Source organism: Triturus cristatus, chromosome 12 (genome assembly GCF_964204655.1).
Source record: "Triturus cristatus chromosome 12, aTriCri1.1, whole genome shotgun sequence".
Lineage (NCBI taxonomy): Eukaryota > Metazoa > Chordata > Amphibia > Caudata > Salamandridae > Triturus > Triturus cristatus.
Window position 1 is genome coordinate 23439082 of NC_140595.1, and position 15234 is coordinate 23454315.

At 53.2% G+C, this 15234-nt stretch overlaps 1 protein-coding gene across 2 annotated transcripts in view; it reads right to left on the bottom strand.

Moving 5' to 3' along the window:
* The window catches only part of YJEFN3 (YjeF N-terminal domain containing 3), a 168134-nt gene extending 153914 nt beyond the window's left edge, over window positions 1-14220 (bottom strand). For both annotated transcript variants that reach the window (XM_085638407.1, XM_085638406.1), the window contains exon 1: window positions 13868-14220. In XM_085638407.1, coding sequence (XP_085494533.1) covers window positions 13868-14085 — 218 coding nt within the window. In that variant the 5' untranslated portion in view covers window positions 14086-14220. The remainder of the gene's footprint in view (window positions 1-13867) is intronic.
* Between the last annotated feature and the right edge of the window lie 1014 nt (window positions 14221-15234).

The following is a 15234-nucleotide window of genomic DNA, read 5'->3' on the forward strand; positions in this document are numbered from 1 at the left end:
CCGTGATGAATTCAGTGCCATCTAAAAATAGCCAGCTCTGCAAATTATGCCAGCCATCTCTTGACAGGTTGGGATATTTATCCTGGCGCCTAATGGGTCCATGGAGGCCGCCTGGCCCGACACGATCACTTGTCTGGCCATCCGCAGAGACAACATTGAATCGTCTCATGGCGGATAACCCTACTGGCAGCACTACGCTATCATCAAGAACCGTAGAATCTATATGTGTTTAGCATGCTGACCGGAGCACTGACCGACTCCTTGGATAATCATGCTCTTTGTAACGTGCACATCTCCGCTTAACAAAATAGCCCAATGTTTTGGTAAATAACGCTTACTGCACTGCAAGTGACCAATCTAAACTAAAGGGCACTGTCCACCAAGGTTATAACACGATGCTTTAACACCATTATTGAGCCTTAAAAAATATTTGAGAAGATTGCTCATGTCCTGAAGAAGCTACTACTTTAAAGATTGCGGCGAAACATGTCTTGGCTTTTTTTTTTTTGCTTGCCAATGATTAGGCATTTTTTTTTACCATAACCCTGATCGTAAACCTATCCCTTATAGTCTAAACTTTACCGTATCCCTACGGCTCACCCTCATCTTTCCCATACTCATGACCCATAGGCAAGGTAGCAGAACATAATGAAATGGAAATGAGGTGATGGTAATTGTCAAGGTAACCGTATAAGGAGAAGTGAAGGAGGTAAGGGGATGGCACCGCTTAGGAGAGCTGTGGGCGAGGTTTGGTTGGGGTGCCATTTAGCAGGTACTGGGCTGGTATTTCTTAAGCCAAGGCAGTAAAAGCAGATACAGATCACCAGAAGGTTGCATTTTTGTCTGGGAAACAGAAAATGGAAATATAAAATACATTATGAACACACCCTGAGTATTTTACAACTGCCTGAACAGTTCATATTGGACCAATATTAACTATTTCACTATGAACAACTACTCGTGGAGCACATCTAGGATTTCCTCTTTTGCCCGCCTGCTTTCCTACAGAATAGCATTTCTGTCTATATTCAGGTTTTATCCATATATCTGTTTGAAGTTACTTGTCTTAATGTTCCCCAAGTGGAGAAGAATCTGTTTTTTCACATGTTTTTCACTCTTTCCCCTTGCTCCCAGGACTAGCTCTCTGTCACTCACACCAAGCGATAATCCATATATATGCTATACCACAAGAATATGCAAATCCCAAAGTGCTGCCCATAGGTGGTTGATCTTCTCTTGATAAAAGCTCATCCAAGTTGCCCTTTCACTTACAAAATCTGTATTAATTGCTTTTAATTTGTGTCAATATCAATAGTCAGTCACTTGTGTTTTGCACTTGGAGCACAAAATTCAAGTAAAACCAACTAGTAAGATCCTAAAAGGAATCATATAACTGATCATTCTGCATCCGTTTTTACTCAAGTAACAAGCTAGGCCCCTCAACAGTTAAACCACATGTCTGCGGAACAGGAACATAAACCAACCTCAACATGTTTCGGCCTTGTTGTACCTCATCGAGGCATGCAGCAGGAGTACATCTTGATGAGGGAGATACATTTCCCCAGGTAAAAAACTACTGGAGAGAGATACCCAAAGTAACAGTACCCATGAGGAATAGCTCTAGGGAGCAATTGTGTTTCGGGATGTGAATGAATGAGTTATTGAACAAGCACTGGCATTCATACACTGCACACAACGCAGAGTGCACCATATTACATCATGGTTGACAATGAATAAATCAAAGACCAATGAAACCGCCAGCATCTCAGGCTACGCTTCAGAGCCAGTTAGCGCAGAATGCCAGAGCCCTGCCATGACGCATTGTTTTCAACAAAATCTGACATTTATTAGTTGTTCTCTCTTGGTTAAAAAAAAGTCCAGCATGTCTTGGTGCCCAAATGTGGACTTGGGGTGTTCAGGCAATGCACTCTCATTGTCTTAAAGGTCTCTGCGCTATGTCACTAGAAAATGACCCCTTCGCAGAACCCGCCCAGCGGTACTTATTACCACTTCTCGTTGGATCGAGGCATCAGGTCACTTCGGGCCATACGGTGGCTTCAGCGAGATACCTCACCTAGAGTGGGTACATATTTCCACATGCTTTTTGCAAATTGTAGCTAAATATACGGTAAAAACACGATTTTCTGTGGACACGTGCCCCAAGCTAACAACTGGGGGTAACTGCCTGGGTAAAATGTGAGTGGTGTAAATATCGCTTCCTCGCGAAACACTAGCGTGCAGGTCTACACCGCTAGCTCATAGCGATATTCAACATTGAAAATACGAAGTATCCCTGTCTAAATAGTTGGATTCACCGGTTTCTAGAGTTCTTGTTTTGGAGGAAGGGAGTTACCACAGATCACACGGTTTGGTCAAGTGAGAAGCAAGGATTAAAATGCAGTTCTTCGGGCTCCATAGTCAACAAGTAGGTCCCTAGGACAGATTACTAGCTTCATTAGTAGGTTCCAAATCTGAACAGAGCAGGACATTGTACTTTTAGGAAGAAACAGGAAGGGTTTTATTTTTCAACATGCTTAGTGGAGGGCCAGAGGTTGACTCAAGTACCAAAAAGAATAATCTTCAACCAGGTCCCCCAAAAGACTAACAAGGAACAAGTTTTCAGCAAACGCCAAGTCCGGAGAACCCTTGGGGCTCAGAAAAGAGAAAAAACCCAAAGATGCGCATACGTGGTTAAGACACACAGAGAACTTCACAGAAGGAAAGTGTGGCGCCGGAACGAAAGAAAGCCGAGGACGAATGGATGAAGATCGCTGCGCTTTTGAAGAGAGAAACCAAGCCCGTTCCTGGGAGGACCCCAGCAAACTAAACGATTATTCTCAGACCAGGAAAAATGGAGTGTCAGTGAGGGACTGGATAATCGATGCAAAAAAACACAACAACTTTACACTGATGAACAAGCAGGAGGCAAAAAAAAAATAATCATCCTGGCTGCGATCGCTTCAGATCAGCTATGGAAGAGGTGTGGCGCAGCGGCCAGGATGGCTGACTCTGGAACACGGGCCTCACAGCTCGATTGCGGCAGCTCAGCCCAGCACCGTGTGACTCAGGGCAATAGCTCGCTTAATCTTCCCGACGGCCCCGAATGCCTGGAGACCCTTTGGGGTGATTAGTTTGTGCTTTTTATTTAACCAACCCCATCATCAAAGCCTACATTTTAAAAGCAATAGGGGAATGAGGAATGTTGGTGCGCTAGGCCCCAACGGCCTACCCGCTGAAACATTCAAGTCCGCGAAAGAGGTTTGGGCAAGCCGATTGGTCCAGCTCAACAACTTCTCATTTTTAACAGCAATGATACCGGATTGTCGGAGAGGTTTCATCCTTTTTCCAATACATAAAAAAGGTGACCGTTCAAGCTCTGCTAACTACCGGCTTATTGCTCTGCTTGACCTGGAAGCCAAGGCCTTCGCTCGAATTCTGCTCGAGGAATTAGACTCCTGGGTGAAAGAACAGTATCCTCACTCTTTTCAATCAGGGTCGCCGCCACAAATGCGGATCATACTACGGCGCTCGCCTAACTGACACGCCTTGCCACTGGAAAAAAACAACAACCGCCACTATGTTGCTGTTTCATTGACTAGAGTGCTGCATTCGATACGGTGGACCACAGGATCCTGTGAGCGACACTACAAGCACGGGGGCCCGCCACTGTTATTAAAGGCAATAGTATCTATCTTCACACCAGGGGTCCTGGGTTCAGATAAAAACGGTCCTTTCACTGCAGCCGCCAAAATCATAACCAACAGCGATTTAAAACAAGGTTGTGTGATCCCCCCCCTTGCTTTTTAACTTGTACACAGCAGACCTGCGAAAAGCCCTAGAAGGCGTGGGCCTAATTACACTGCGGCTGGGAACATCACGACTCCCCGTCTTGCAGTATGCCAACGACCTAGTGGTGATGGGCCGTACGAGGCCAGGCCTACAGAGAGCACTCAACGCACTCCACACACTCCACAGGTATAACGGTGACAACAAACCTCCAGTCAAACAAGATAAAACTAAAGTCATCATCCTTGGCAAATATTTGCAAAAAAAGAAACATGCGTATCGTCTGCTTGGGGAGATGCAAATCACCACAAACTGTATTTGATTCAGCCAACAAACCGTGGCTCGAATATCTTGCTTCAGCGATTAAAAACGTACAAATTGAAGCCAGCAGCCTCCAGCGTACTGACATTCCCTTCTCAGTCTGCAAAAAGGGTGAACATACAGGTAAAAAACACATCTTGCTAGAGCAAGACATGTTTAACCTATGCAGTTTCTACGGTTACAAAGTATTTACTCATTCCTGTGCAGCAGGGAAAGCACAGTGCTACCTGCAGCAAACATTAGGTACTCACGCCTGTTGCAAAATCTCATATATGCGCCTCCTTCTCTGCCAATAACAGACTTTAATCCATCTTGGGCAAGGAAAGACCGTGCGGGCTGTGCAAATACCGTAATGAATCCTGAACCATCTGCTGTGCTTCTTGCACAAATTAAACAACAAACGTAGATGTCTGTCAGGCCTTCCATTATTGGGCCAGGGGCTACGCAAACGCACAGCGGCGACGGAACCGCGCTTCTCCCAATCTGCCCCTGTGATCCTTGCACGGTGCGGAAGTTTGCCAGTGTCATACGTGTAGCTCTTAATTCCTTGACACAGGCTCCAACAGGTACATTATCAACATGTTAAAAAAACAAATTTTGCAGGCCAACAGCTCGTCCACATAGCCAAGTTGTGAAGCCAGGACAGCCCACTTTGAATCCCAACGCCTGTTGAGGCACTCTAACAAACACCCACCCTTCCCAGTCTCCCTGGCTGCAGCACTGCGAACACACCCACCCGTCCCTGCATCCCTGCCTGCTGCACTGTGAACCCACCGGTCTCTGCATCCCTGCCTGCTGCACTACCCACCCACCCGTCCCTGTATCCCTGCCTGCTGCACTACGCACCCACCCGTCCCTGTATCCCTGCCTGCTGCACTACGCACCCACCCGTCCCTGTATCCCTGCCTGCTGCACTACGCACCCACCGGTCTCTGCATCCCTGCCTGCTGCACTACACACCCACCCGTTCCAGTATCCCTGCCTACTGCACTGTGCACCCACCCATCCCTGCCTGCTGCACTATGCACCCACCTGTCCCTGCATCCCTGCCTGCTGCACTATGCACCCACCGGTCTCTGCATCCCTGCCTGCTGCACTACACACCCACCCGTTCCTGTATCCCTGCCTACTGCACTGTGCACCCACCCATGCCTGCCTGCTGCACTATGCACCCACCTGTCCCTGCATCCCTGCCTGCTGCACTGTGCACCCACCCGTCCCTGCATCCCTGCCTGCTGCACTGTGCACCCACCCGTCCCTGCATCCCTGCCTGCTGCACTGTGAACCCACCGGTCTCTGCATCCCTGCCTGCTGCACTACGCACCCACCCGTCCCTGCATCTCTGCCTGCTGCACTGTGAACCCACCGGTCTCTGCATCCCTGCCTGCTGCACTACGCACCCACCCGTCCCTGTATCCCTGCCTGCTGCACTGTGCACCCACCGGTCTCTGCATCCCTGCCTGCTGCACTACGCACCCACCCGTCCCTGCATACCTGCCTGCTGCACTGTGTACCCACCCATCCCTGCCTGCAGCACTGCGAACCCACCCACCCGTCCCTGTATCCCTGCCTGCTGCACTGTGCACCCACCGGTCTCTGCATCCCTGCCTGCTGCACTACGCACCCACCCGTCCCTGCATCCCTGCCTGCTGCACTGTGTACCCACCCATCCCTGCCTGCAGCACTGCGAACCCACCCACACGTCCCTGCATCCCTGCCTGTTGCACTGTGCACCCACCTGTCCCTGTATCCCTGCTGCACTGTGCACATTTTGCGATGCAGCGCGCTACGAAATTCGTTTTATTTATTTAATTGTTTACTTACCTGCAATTATCCATATTCCGGTTTTTAGAACCCCCCACCCTGCCCCTCCCCTGCCCAACCGAACTCCCTCCACGGGCCGCGGCTGATGGTAACAGAGAATAAACTGACGCTGCACGAGCAGCCGGACTTGAACTGCATGGGTCCAGGGCGGGACATTATGCAGACACGCCCCGCTCGGATCTATGCTTTCCCTCTAATACAGAGGTCTTCAATCTGTGGGGTGCGATCTGAAAGGGGGGGGGGGGGGGCACGCATCCCCAGGCCTCACTTGTGCCTGGAATCCAAAAGGTTAGCTTTCACTTTGGATAAAAAGACAACAGGCTTTAAAATGCTTTGGCTGACGTGTCATGAATGGACTCTCCTCTGCTGTGAACAGCCTTCCTGCCAAGGAGCCTGCTCGCCTGAATGAAATGCAAATGTGCCCATTAGTTAATCTGCAAGTGTAAAGGATGCGTGGGAGCCCTGATGGTGGAATCACTCCAAGCTTTGTGATGACAAAGATTTGTGTTTTTTCCAATGGTAGTGCAAAGAGTTAACAATTGGGCTGTGAAGTGTGCACTTTTAATCCTAACTGTATTTACACAGCCCTTGGAACCCCTAAGGTGGTATTCAAACGACAGTTATGGAAAAAAAAAAAAAGGACATGCATTTCACACGCCCTGGTATTACTAAAAAATACATTTTGGAAGCACCATTTTAGCAAAAAACGAATAGACTGACACCTAATGTTCAATCTTACACTGTGTGTAACGCAAGTACAAAATAATGACACATTCACAGCGCTTTCTGTCACAGGCTGTGATCTCGCAGCACTAAGAATACACAAGTCACTATTCTCCACTGCACCATTCAAATGTAATTCTGTGGCCCTCTGGTTACACAAAGACTGCGGTGCATTAACTAATAGTGGTTTCATGATGCACTAGAGTGCATTTCCCCCTGAGTAACAACTTATTTTATTTATCATTCAAGCTGCCCCTGGTTTCATATGTAGTTTAGAGTCTGACGTATTCGGATTTTCGTCCTCGTGCTTTGAACAAGTTTGTGCGCATGCGCCTTGCGATTTAAGGCCTGTAGGATTCATCGTGTAATGATTTTGTGTGACTGATTAGGCGGCCCCTGACGAGTAATAGCCGGACACACCCCAGTAGCCACGCAGGCCGTGGGTCCAGGGTTCAATGCACGTACAACATGCCGGAGCGCCGGCTGCGTCGAAGCGCCTCCTCATGCTTCCGAGGTGGGGAACGGACGCTCTTTGGAGGCAGAAGAACAGATGTGGGCTGCAGAGCTCTCCCGCGGAAAGCCTGTACCCCGAAAACAAACTTCAGTGCCTAGGGGACCCCTGCGGCCTACTGTTCTGTGGGGCACTTCACAGCCTGTGGGGGCGAGGGGTACTCTCATGGGAAGCACAGGGTCAGTTCTGAAGGTTCTAGCGCCACGAGGTGGCAGGTTCAGGGTCCTTAGTCCAAGACGCTTGGGGCAGGATATGAAAACCCGTATCAGATGCACCGACCCCACAAAAGAGTCATTTTGCTGTGGGCCTCGTGCACACCCGTGCGAGCATGGAGCACTGACCGGGTTGTAGGCACATCGAGAGTCACGTGGCACGGAAGGCTCCGCGCGGGCGTTCTAAGAGCACAAACAACCTGTTATACCCTACTTAATTGTATAACATGTACTCAGCCCTGCTGCCACTAGCTGCTCAGCCAGAGCGTGAGATGGTCATAGAATGTTGGTGTGCCTGTGATGCATGGAATGCCTGGGTGTCTGAGTGGATGAGTGTTGGCAGTTGAAGATGGGCTGAGCAGCTAGGGAGGCTGCTCCTGGTGGGGCTGGTACCACACTAGGCTGGCTGGAGTAGAGACAGATGTAACCTGAACTGGAGACTGAATAAAGATGGCTTAAGAATACCTCCTGGCTCCAGGTGTCTTTCTACAGAGATTATAACATTTATTTTGTCCCCTCGACTTTTGTCAGTTCAACCGCCTTCCAGTTATTTGAAAATGAAGGCGCGCGCCGTTCTCTTAGCGTGCGCAGCCTTACCTGTAGCTTCAATCCTGCTGGTCTCCTTGGATCCCGATGACGAGCCTCTTTGTTCCCGGTGTTATTTGCTGTCTCTAGACTCCACCTGCAAGACGTGCCGAGAGCCACCCCGCTGCACGTCAGCAACGTCCCGCCATTTTGCGATTGGAGGTGTTCTGCCGTGTTTGCCTTCTGTCTGCCAACCACGCTGTTGGACTTCTACAAATGAATTTTTCTTTTTCGGATCAACGTTGTTCCACGCCCGGAGGTGTGCGTATGAGCACATAGTTGGTTGATATTAAACAGCATGGCAGGTCTCAAGCTCACAACTTTTCCGGCAGAAAAGTAAAGGTACATTTCTCTGTTTTTTTTTTAGAAATTCAGTTTTCTTTGTGGCCTCATGGAGTATGAGGACAATGCGGCTGTTTTTTTTGTCTGGACTCGACGTAGAATCACCCTTGTGACGCTCTTCCAGTGTATTCCTCCGTTTCAAGTTTGTCGGAGGCAGTCTACATTTAGCTTGCTCACTGCTATGTCCAGCTTCTCGAGGTGAGCCACGGTGACTTTTGGCTTAAGAATACCTCCTGGCTCCAGGTGTCTTTCTACAGAGATTATAACACAACCTTTCTGGAAAGGAAGGGTCTGCCTAGGAGAGAAGTGCCTGGAAGCTGGACACAGGCGCGGATGGAGGCATGGCTGCTGGGGCCTGCGGTCCTTCAAACCAGTGCCAGCCCCACGCTGCCAAACCGTGCAGGCTCCACACTGCCAACCCGTGCTGCCCCACACTGCCAACCCGTCCAGGCTCCACACTGCCAACCCGTCCAGGCCCTACACTGCCAACCCGTGCCGGCCCCAACGCGTGCCAGACCCACACTGCCAACCCGTCCAGGACCCACACTGCCAACCCGTCCAGGACCCACACTGCCAACCCGTCCAGGACCCACACTGCCAAACCGTCCAGGCCCCACACTGCCAAACCGTCCAGGCCCCACACTGCCAACCCGTCCAGGCCCCACACTGCCAACCCGTCCAGGCCCCACACTGCCAACCCGTGCCGGCCCCAACACGTGCCAGCCCCACACTGCCAACCCGTCCAGGACCCACACTGCCAACCCGTCCAGGCCCCACACTGCCAACCCGTCCAGGCCCCACACTGCAAACCCGTGCCGGCCCCAACACGTGCCAGACCCACACTGCCAACCCGTCCAGGACCCACACTGCCAACCCGTGCCGCCCCACACTACCAAACCGTGCAGGCTCCACACTGCCAACCCGTGCAGGCTCCACACTGCCAACCCGTGCAGGCCCCACACTGCCAACCCGTCCAGGCCCCACACTGCCAACCCGTCCAGGCCCCAACACGTGCCAACCCCACACTGCCAACCTGTGCTGGCCCCACACTGCCAACCCGTACCGGCCCCAACACGTGCCAGCCCCACACTGCCAACGCGTGCCAGCCCCACACTGCTAACCCCTGCCGGCCCCACACTGCCAAACCGTGCAGGCCCCACACTGCCAAACCGTGCAGGCCCCACACTGCCAACCCGTCCAGGCCCCACACTGCCAACTCGTCCAGGCCCCACAATGCCAACCCGTGCCGGCCCCAACCCGTGCCAGCCCCACACTGCCAACCAATGCTGGCCCCACACTGCCAACATGTGCCAGCCCCAACACGTGCCAGCCCCACACTGCCAACCCATGCCGGCCCCACACTGCCAACGCGTGCCAGCCCCACACTGCCAACCCGTGTCGGCCCCACACTGCCAACCCATGCCGGCCCCACACTGCCAACCCATGCCGGCCCCACACTGCCAACCCATGCCGGCCCCACACTGCCAACCGGTCCCAGCCCCTCCATACCAACCCGTGCCAGCCCCACACTGCCAACCCGTGCCAGCCCCACACTGCCAACCCGTGCCAGCCCCACACTGCCAACCCGTGACAGCCCCAACACGTGCCAGAACACTGCCAACCCATGCCGGCCCCACACTGCTAACCCATGCCGGTCCAACACTGCCAACCCATGCCGGCCCCACACTGCCAACCGGTCCCAGCCCCTCCATACCAACCAGTGTCAGCCCCACACTGCCAACCGGTCCCAGCCCCTCCATACCAACCAGTGTCAGCCCCACACTGCAAACCAGCCCCAGCCCCTTCATACCAACCCGTGCCAGCCCCACACTGCCAACCTGTGCCAGCCCCACACTGCCAAACAATGCAAGCCCCACATTGCCAACCAATGCAAGCCCCACATTGCCAACCCGTGCCGGCCCCACGCTGCCAACCCGTGCCGGCCCCACACTGCCAACCCGTGCCGGCGCCAACCCTTCATTAGCAACCAGTGTCAGCCCCAAACTGCCAACCTGTCCCAGCCCCTCCATACCAACCCATGCTGGCCCCACACTGCCAACCCGTGCCGGCCCCACACTGTCTACCGCTGCCAGAGCCAACCCTTCAATAGCAACCAGTGTCAGCCCCACACTGCCAACCAGTCCCAGCCCATCCATAACAACCAGTGTCGGCCCCACACTGCCAACCGGTCCCAGCCCTACACTGCCAACCCGTGCCAGCCCCACACTGCCAAAGCGTGCCGGCCCCACACTGCCAACCAGTCCCAGCCCCTCCATACCAACCAGTGTCAGCCCCACACTGCCAACCAGTGCCAGCCCCTCCATACCAACCAGTGTCAGCCCCACACTGCAAACCTGTCCCAGCCCCTCCATACCAACCCATGCTGGCCCCACACTGCCAACCCATGCCGGCCCCACACTGTCTACCGCTGCCAGAGCCAACCCTTCAATAGCAACCAGTGTCAGCCCCACACTGCAACCCAGCCCCTTCATACCAACCGTGTCAGCCCCACACTGCCAATCAATGCTAGCCCCAAACTGCCAACCAATGCAAGCCCCACACTGCCAACCAGTCCCAGCCCCTCCATACCAACCAGTGTCAGCCCCACACTGCCAACCAGTCCCAGCCTATCCATACCAACCAGTGTCAGCCCCACACTGCCAACCAGTCCCAGCCCCTTCATACCAACCAGTCCCAGCACCACACTGCCAACCCGTGCCGGCCCCAAACTGCCAACCCGTGCCGGCCCCCCACTGCCAACCGCTGCCAGCGCCACCCCTTCATTAGCAACCAGTGTCAGCCCTAAACTACCAACCTGTCCCAGCCGCTCCATGCCAACCAGTCCCAGCCCCTTCATACCAACCCATGCCGGCCCCACACTGTCTACCACTGCCAGCGCCAACCATTCAATAGCAGCCAGTGTCAGCCCCACACTGCCAACCAGTCCCAGCCCCACACTGCCAACGTGTGCCGGCCCCACACTGTCTACCGCTGCCAGCGCCAACCCTTCAATAGCAACCAGTGTTAGCCCCACACTGCCAACCAGTCACAGCCCCTCCATAACAACCAGTGTCAGCCCCACACTGCCAACCCATGCCAGCCCCTCCATACCAATCAGTGTCAGCCCCACACTGCCAACCGGTCCCAGCCCCTCCATACCAACTAGTGCCAACTAGCCCTTCAATACCAACCAGTCCTAACCCCACACTGACAACCAATGCCAGCCCACACTGACAACCCCGTCTATCTCTGCCAGCTCCATGCTGCTAACCAGTGCCAGCTCCTCCCACTACCTACAGCAGCAGCTTTCCATGCTGCCCATCAGTGCCAGCTTCGCAAAGAGACCATATGTGCCACCTCATTGCACTGTCCACAGTGGTTACTCCTCACACGGCCCACCAGGACATGTTTTTTACTATGATCAAGTAGCGTCTGTGCACAATGCCCTCCACAGCCTGTTTTTTACACTTCTCATTCATGCCATCTCTTCATACTGCCCACCATTTCTTGGTTCACACACTGCCCATGTGGGGCAGCTACATATGATGCCAAGCAATGCCTGCCTCCTACGCTACCCTTTCTTATACTTCAAACTTGCTGTGGATTCTGGTGGGGAGATCAGACGTGATGAGCATTCAGTCCGTGGCCCCTCTGCTGAGGTGGCAGCAAGTATGTCCACCTCAGCAGCGGGTCTTGATGGACCCTCTGCGGCTCCCTGCCACCCTTCTATGCTATGCATCCACTCCTCCCACGCCCGGGGGCCTCTGGCACTAGTGAACAGTCCCAGCAGGGACCGGAGGGAGGGGTGACGGGGGTGGGTGTCGCATACCCTGCCACAGCCACCTACCCCTCTGGTCCGTCCCCCACTGCAGGGGAGACGGACTTACAAGCCTGAGCAATAGAATGATGCGATCTGCGTCCCTGGCATTTTTGGCACAATACTGGATTTGCCACACATTCCTAACAGCTGCCCGACCTGCAGAGAAACTAACAGGTGTCTGTTTCTAACAAGCAGGTCATAAGTTACAAAACCAGCCCTGCGCGCGGTGCTCCGCGGTGGAGACTGTCTGCAGAGTCGACCAGGACATCTTCCAGTGGGCGATGGCTGTACTGTGTACTCCGGATTACACTGGCACTATAGGGGTAAACGCTAAACCTAGGACAGGACAGAATTACTGTGTGTATTAAAGGACAACACTCGGGCATAGCACTGCCACAACAAGTGCTGCAATATGCTACCTCTGAGCGCTATATTGCCACGCTAGGTAGTCCATGCCGCATAATTTGGTCTTGTACCTTTCATTCATTCCATAGGCCCCGGTCATACGGTAACCCCAATAGGCCCTCATTAAGGGCCCCTCCAACATGCGCACCTTTATTTGGTAAAGCGATACCTTTTAACTAATATTCACCCAGGCGGGTTAAAGCATTGATGGGAAGATTGGGTTGGAAGATGTACTCCCAGCTCGTCTCGGTGAAGGGTCAGTGACCCCAACGACCTCTGCACCGGAAGAAAATAGAGTCCGAGGACCCAAACTAAGGCATCACTAGTTGAATGCCGAAAAGCCTCCACGATAAGGAAGTCTTGTCTGCTGGCTCTGTCAAGACCACGCTGGTGACGTGTAGGGGGGTGTCCCACTCCAGAAACTTTTATATATTCGTCTCCTGGAGGACCAGGAAGCAATCACCGAAGTCCTGAGAAGTAAAACAAAAATACATGAAGAAATCCGGGTGCACTACAGGCGGCGTGTCTGGGAAATCCGGGCCCGAATCCCGGCTCGCACATTGAAACCCATAGTGTGATCCTGGTCAACCACTTCCTCTCACCGAGCATTGTGTTTCAATAGGCAATTTTGGGAACATTTAGAAGATTCTGCGTGTGCCATAAAAATGCATAATCTCAAAGATAGGTAAATCGCTAATTATATTATAGCGTAAGTAAAAAATAAAAAAATAACTCTTGCTTTGCGTCTGGCAACCCTATCAAGACCCTTGTCTGATTTTATTATAAGATACTGGCTGCAAACATTTTATATAATGTACCAATCTCAGAAACATGTTGAAAGAATGAACCACAGTCTCCTAGACTCCTATACCTTTAGAAACGATCAGTTACGTGATCACGCTTCTTGTGACAGCGCCACGCAGGCGCAGTGCCTAGAGGCGATGGCCTTTCGGCACTAACCCCGTGGATTCAAGACATACTGGTCGCACATCGACTTCTGCAGCAGGTGCGTGGATCACTAGAGGTATTTCACTCTGGGAGCTGCGTTATATAGCGCCTCACGGCTTTCGGCGCTAAGCACGCTGCGACATTTGCGGAGTGATTCGCGACTTTAGGTGATCAAGATTTGTGTAGGAGGTGCTTGGAGCACCTGAGCTCATGTCCCCCTACATGTTTGTTTAAAATTATTTGAAAAAGCGTCACGCAGAGGGCCAAAAGGGACGGAACTAGCTGTGCAATCCACCCTCGCACACAGACCTCTTCACCACGCGCACGGACCCCCTGAGCTGACACTCCACGCCCCAACACATGTGAAACATAGCGCCTCGCTGATCTTACCCGAGGAAGGTGAGGGGTTCGCCGGACTCCTTGTTCCACGCCGAGGGGCAGCTCATGGTCGCTGGTTCCTCGTCTCCTGCCCTCGAACCCGCGGGTCTCACACTCTTGAACCCGTGTTCTGGAACCCACACTTCGGCTTTCCACTCTGGAGCAGGCACTGTGTCCAGGTGCTGGAACCCGTGCTCTGGAACCAGATCCGTGTCTCTGCCCTGCAGCATGCACCGAGTATCTAGGCGCTAGAACCCGTGCTCTGGAACCAGATCCGTGTCTCTGCCCTGCAGCATGCACCGAGTATCTAGGCGCTAGAACCCGTGCTCTGGAACCAGATCCGTGTCTCTGCCCTGCAGCATGCACCCAGTATCTAGGCGCTAGAACCCGTGCTCTGGAACCAGATCCGTGTCTCTGCCCTGCAGCATGCACCCAGTATCTAGGCGCTAGAACCCGTGCTCTGGAACCCACACACAGGATTTCCGCCCTGCAACATGCACCCTTAATCTAGGCGCTAGGACCCGTGCTCTGAACTCCAGTCCCTATTTCCGCTCTGGAGCATGCACTCTGGTCTGTGTCCAGGCTCCGACCCCGGTCTCTTGAACCCGTGCTCTGGAGCCCGCTGGTACCCCTCTCTAGAACCCGAAGGACGCTCCCGCTGCGGAGGCGAGGCACTGACTGCCCCTCTCCGGTGCAGACACCATGGCAGGGGGATGCTGCAGCCAGTGAGGAGGCAGGACCGCCGTGAGGCTGAGAGGAGGGGGGAGAGAGGCGGCTACACCGGCTCTGGCGCTGTCACTGATGGAGCGAGCAGAGCAAGTCCACTGTTAACACGGCAGGGGGCCGGGATTTAACCCTCCTGAGACCTGGGGGTGGGATGCATGGGCGGCCCCAGCTTCCGCCCCTCCCCACAGGTGTCTCTGTTCCGCAATCGGCCATGCACCGGTGTTGTGGTGTGCACAGCCGTGCACATCAGCGGTAATAAGAAAGCAGCGTTGTGGTGTGCACAGCTGTGGACATTAACCGTAATAAATAACCAGCGCTGTGGTGTGCACAGCCGTGGACATCAGCCGTAATAAGAAACCAGCGTTGAGGTGTGGATATCACATGTAATAATTCGGTGTTATGGTGTCCACAGCCGTGGGCATTAGCTGCAATAGCAACCAGTGTCCTGGTGTGCACAGCTGTGCATATGAGCTGTAATAAAAAACAGCGCTGTGGTGTGCACAGATGTAGTCACCAGGTCTAATAAAACTAGTGATGTGGTGGGCACAGCCATTGACATTACCCTAATAAAAAAAAACAGTGTTGTGGTGTGTGTGCCCAGCCGTTGACATCCGGTGTAATAAGAAACTAGTGTTGTGCACAGTAGTGGACAT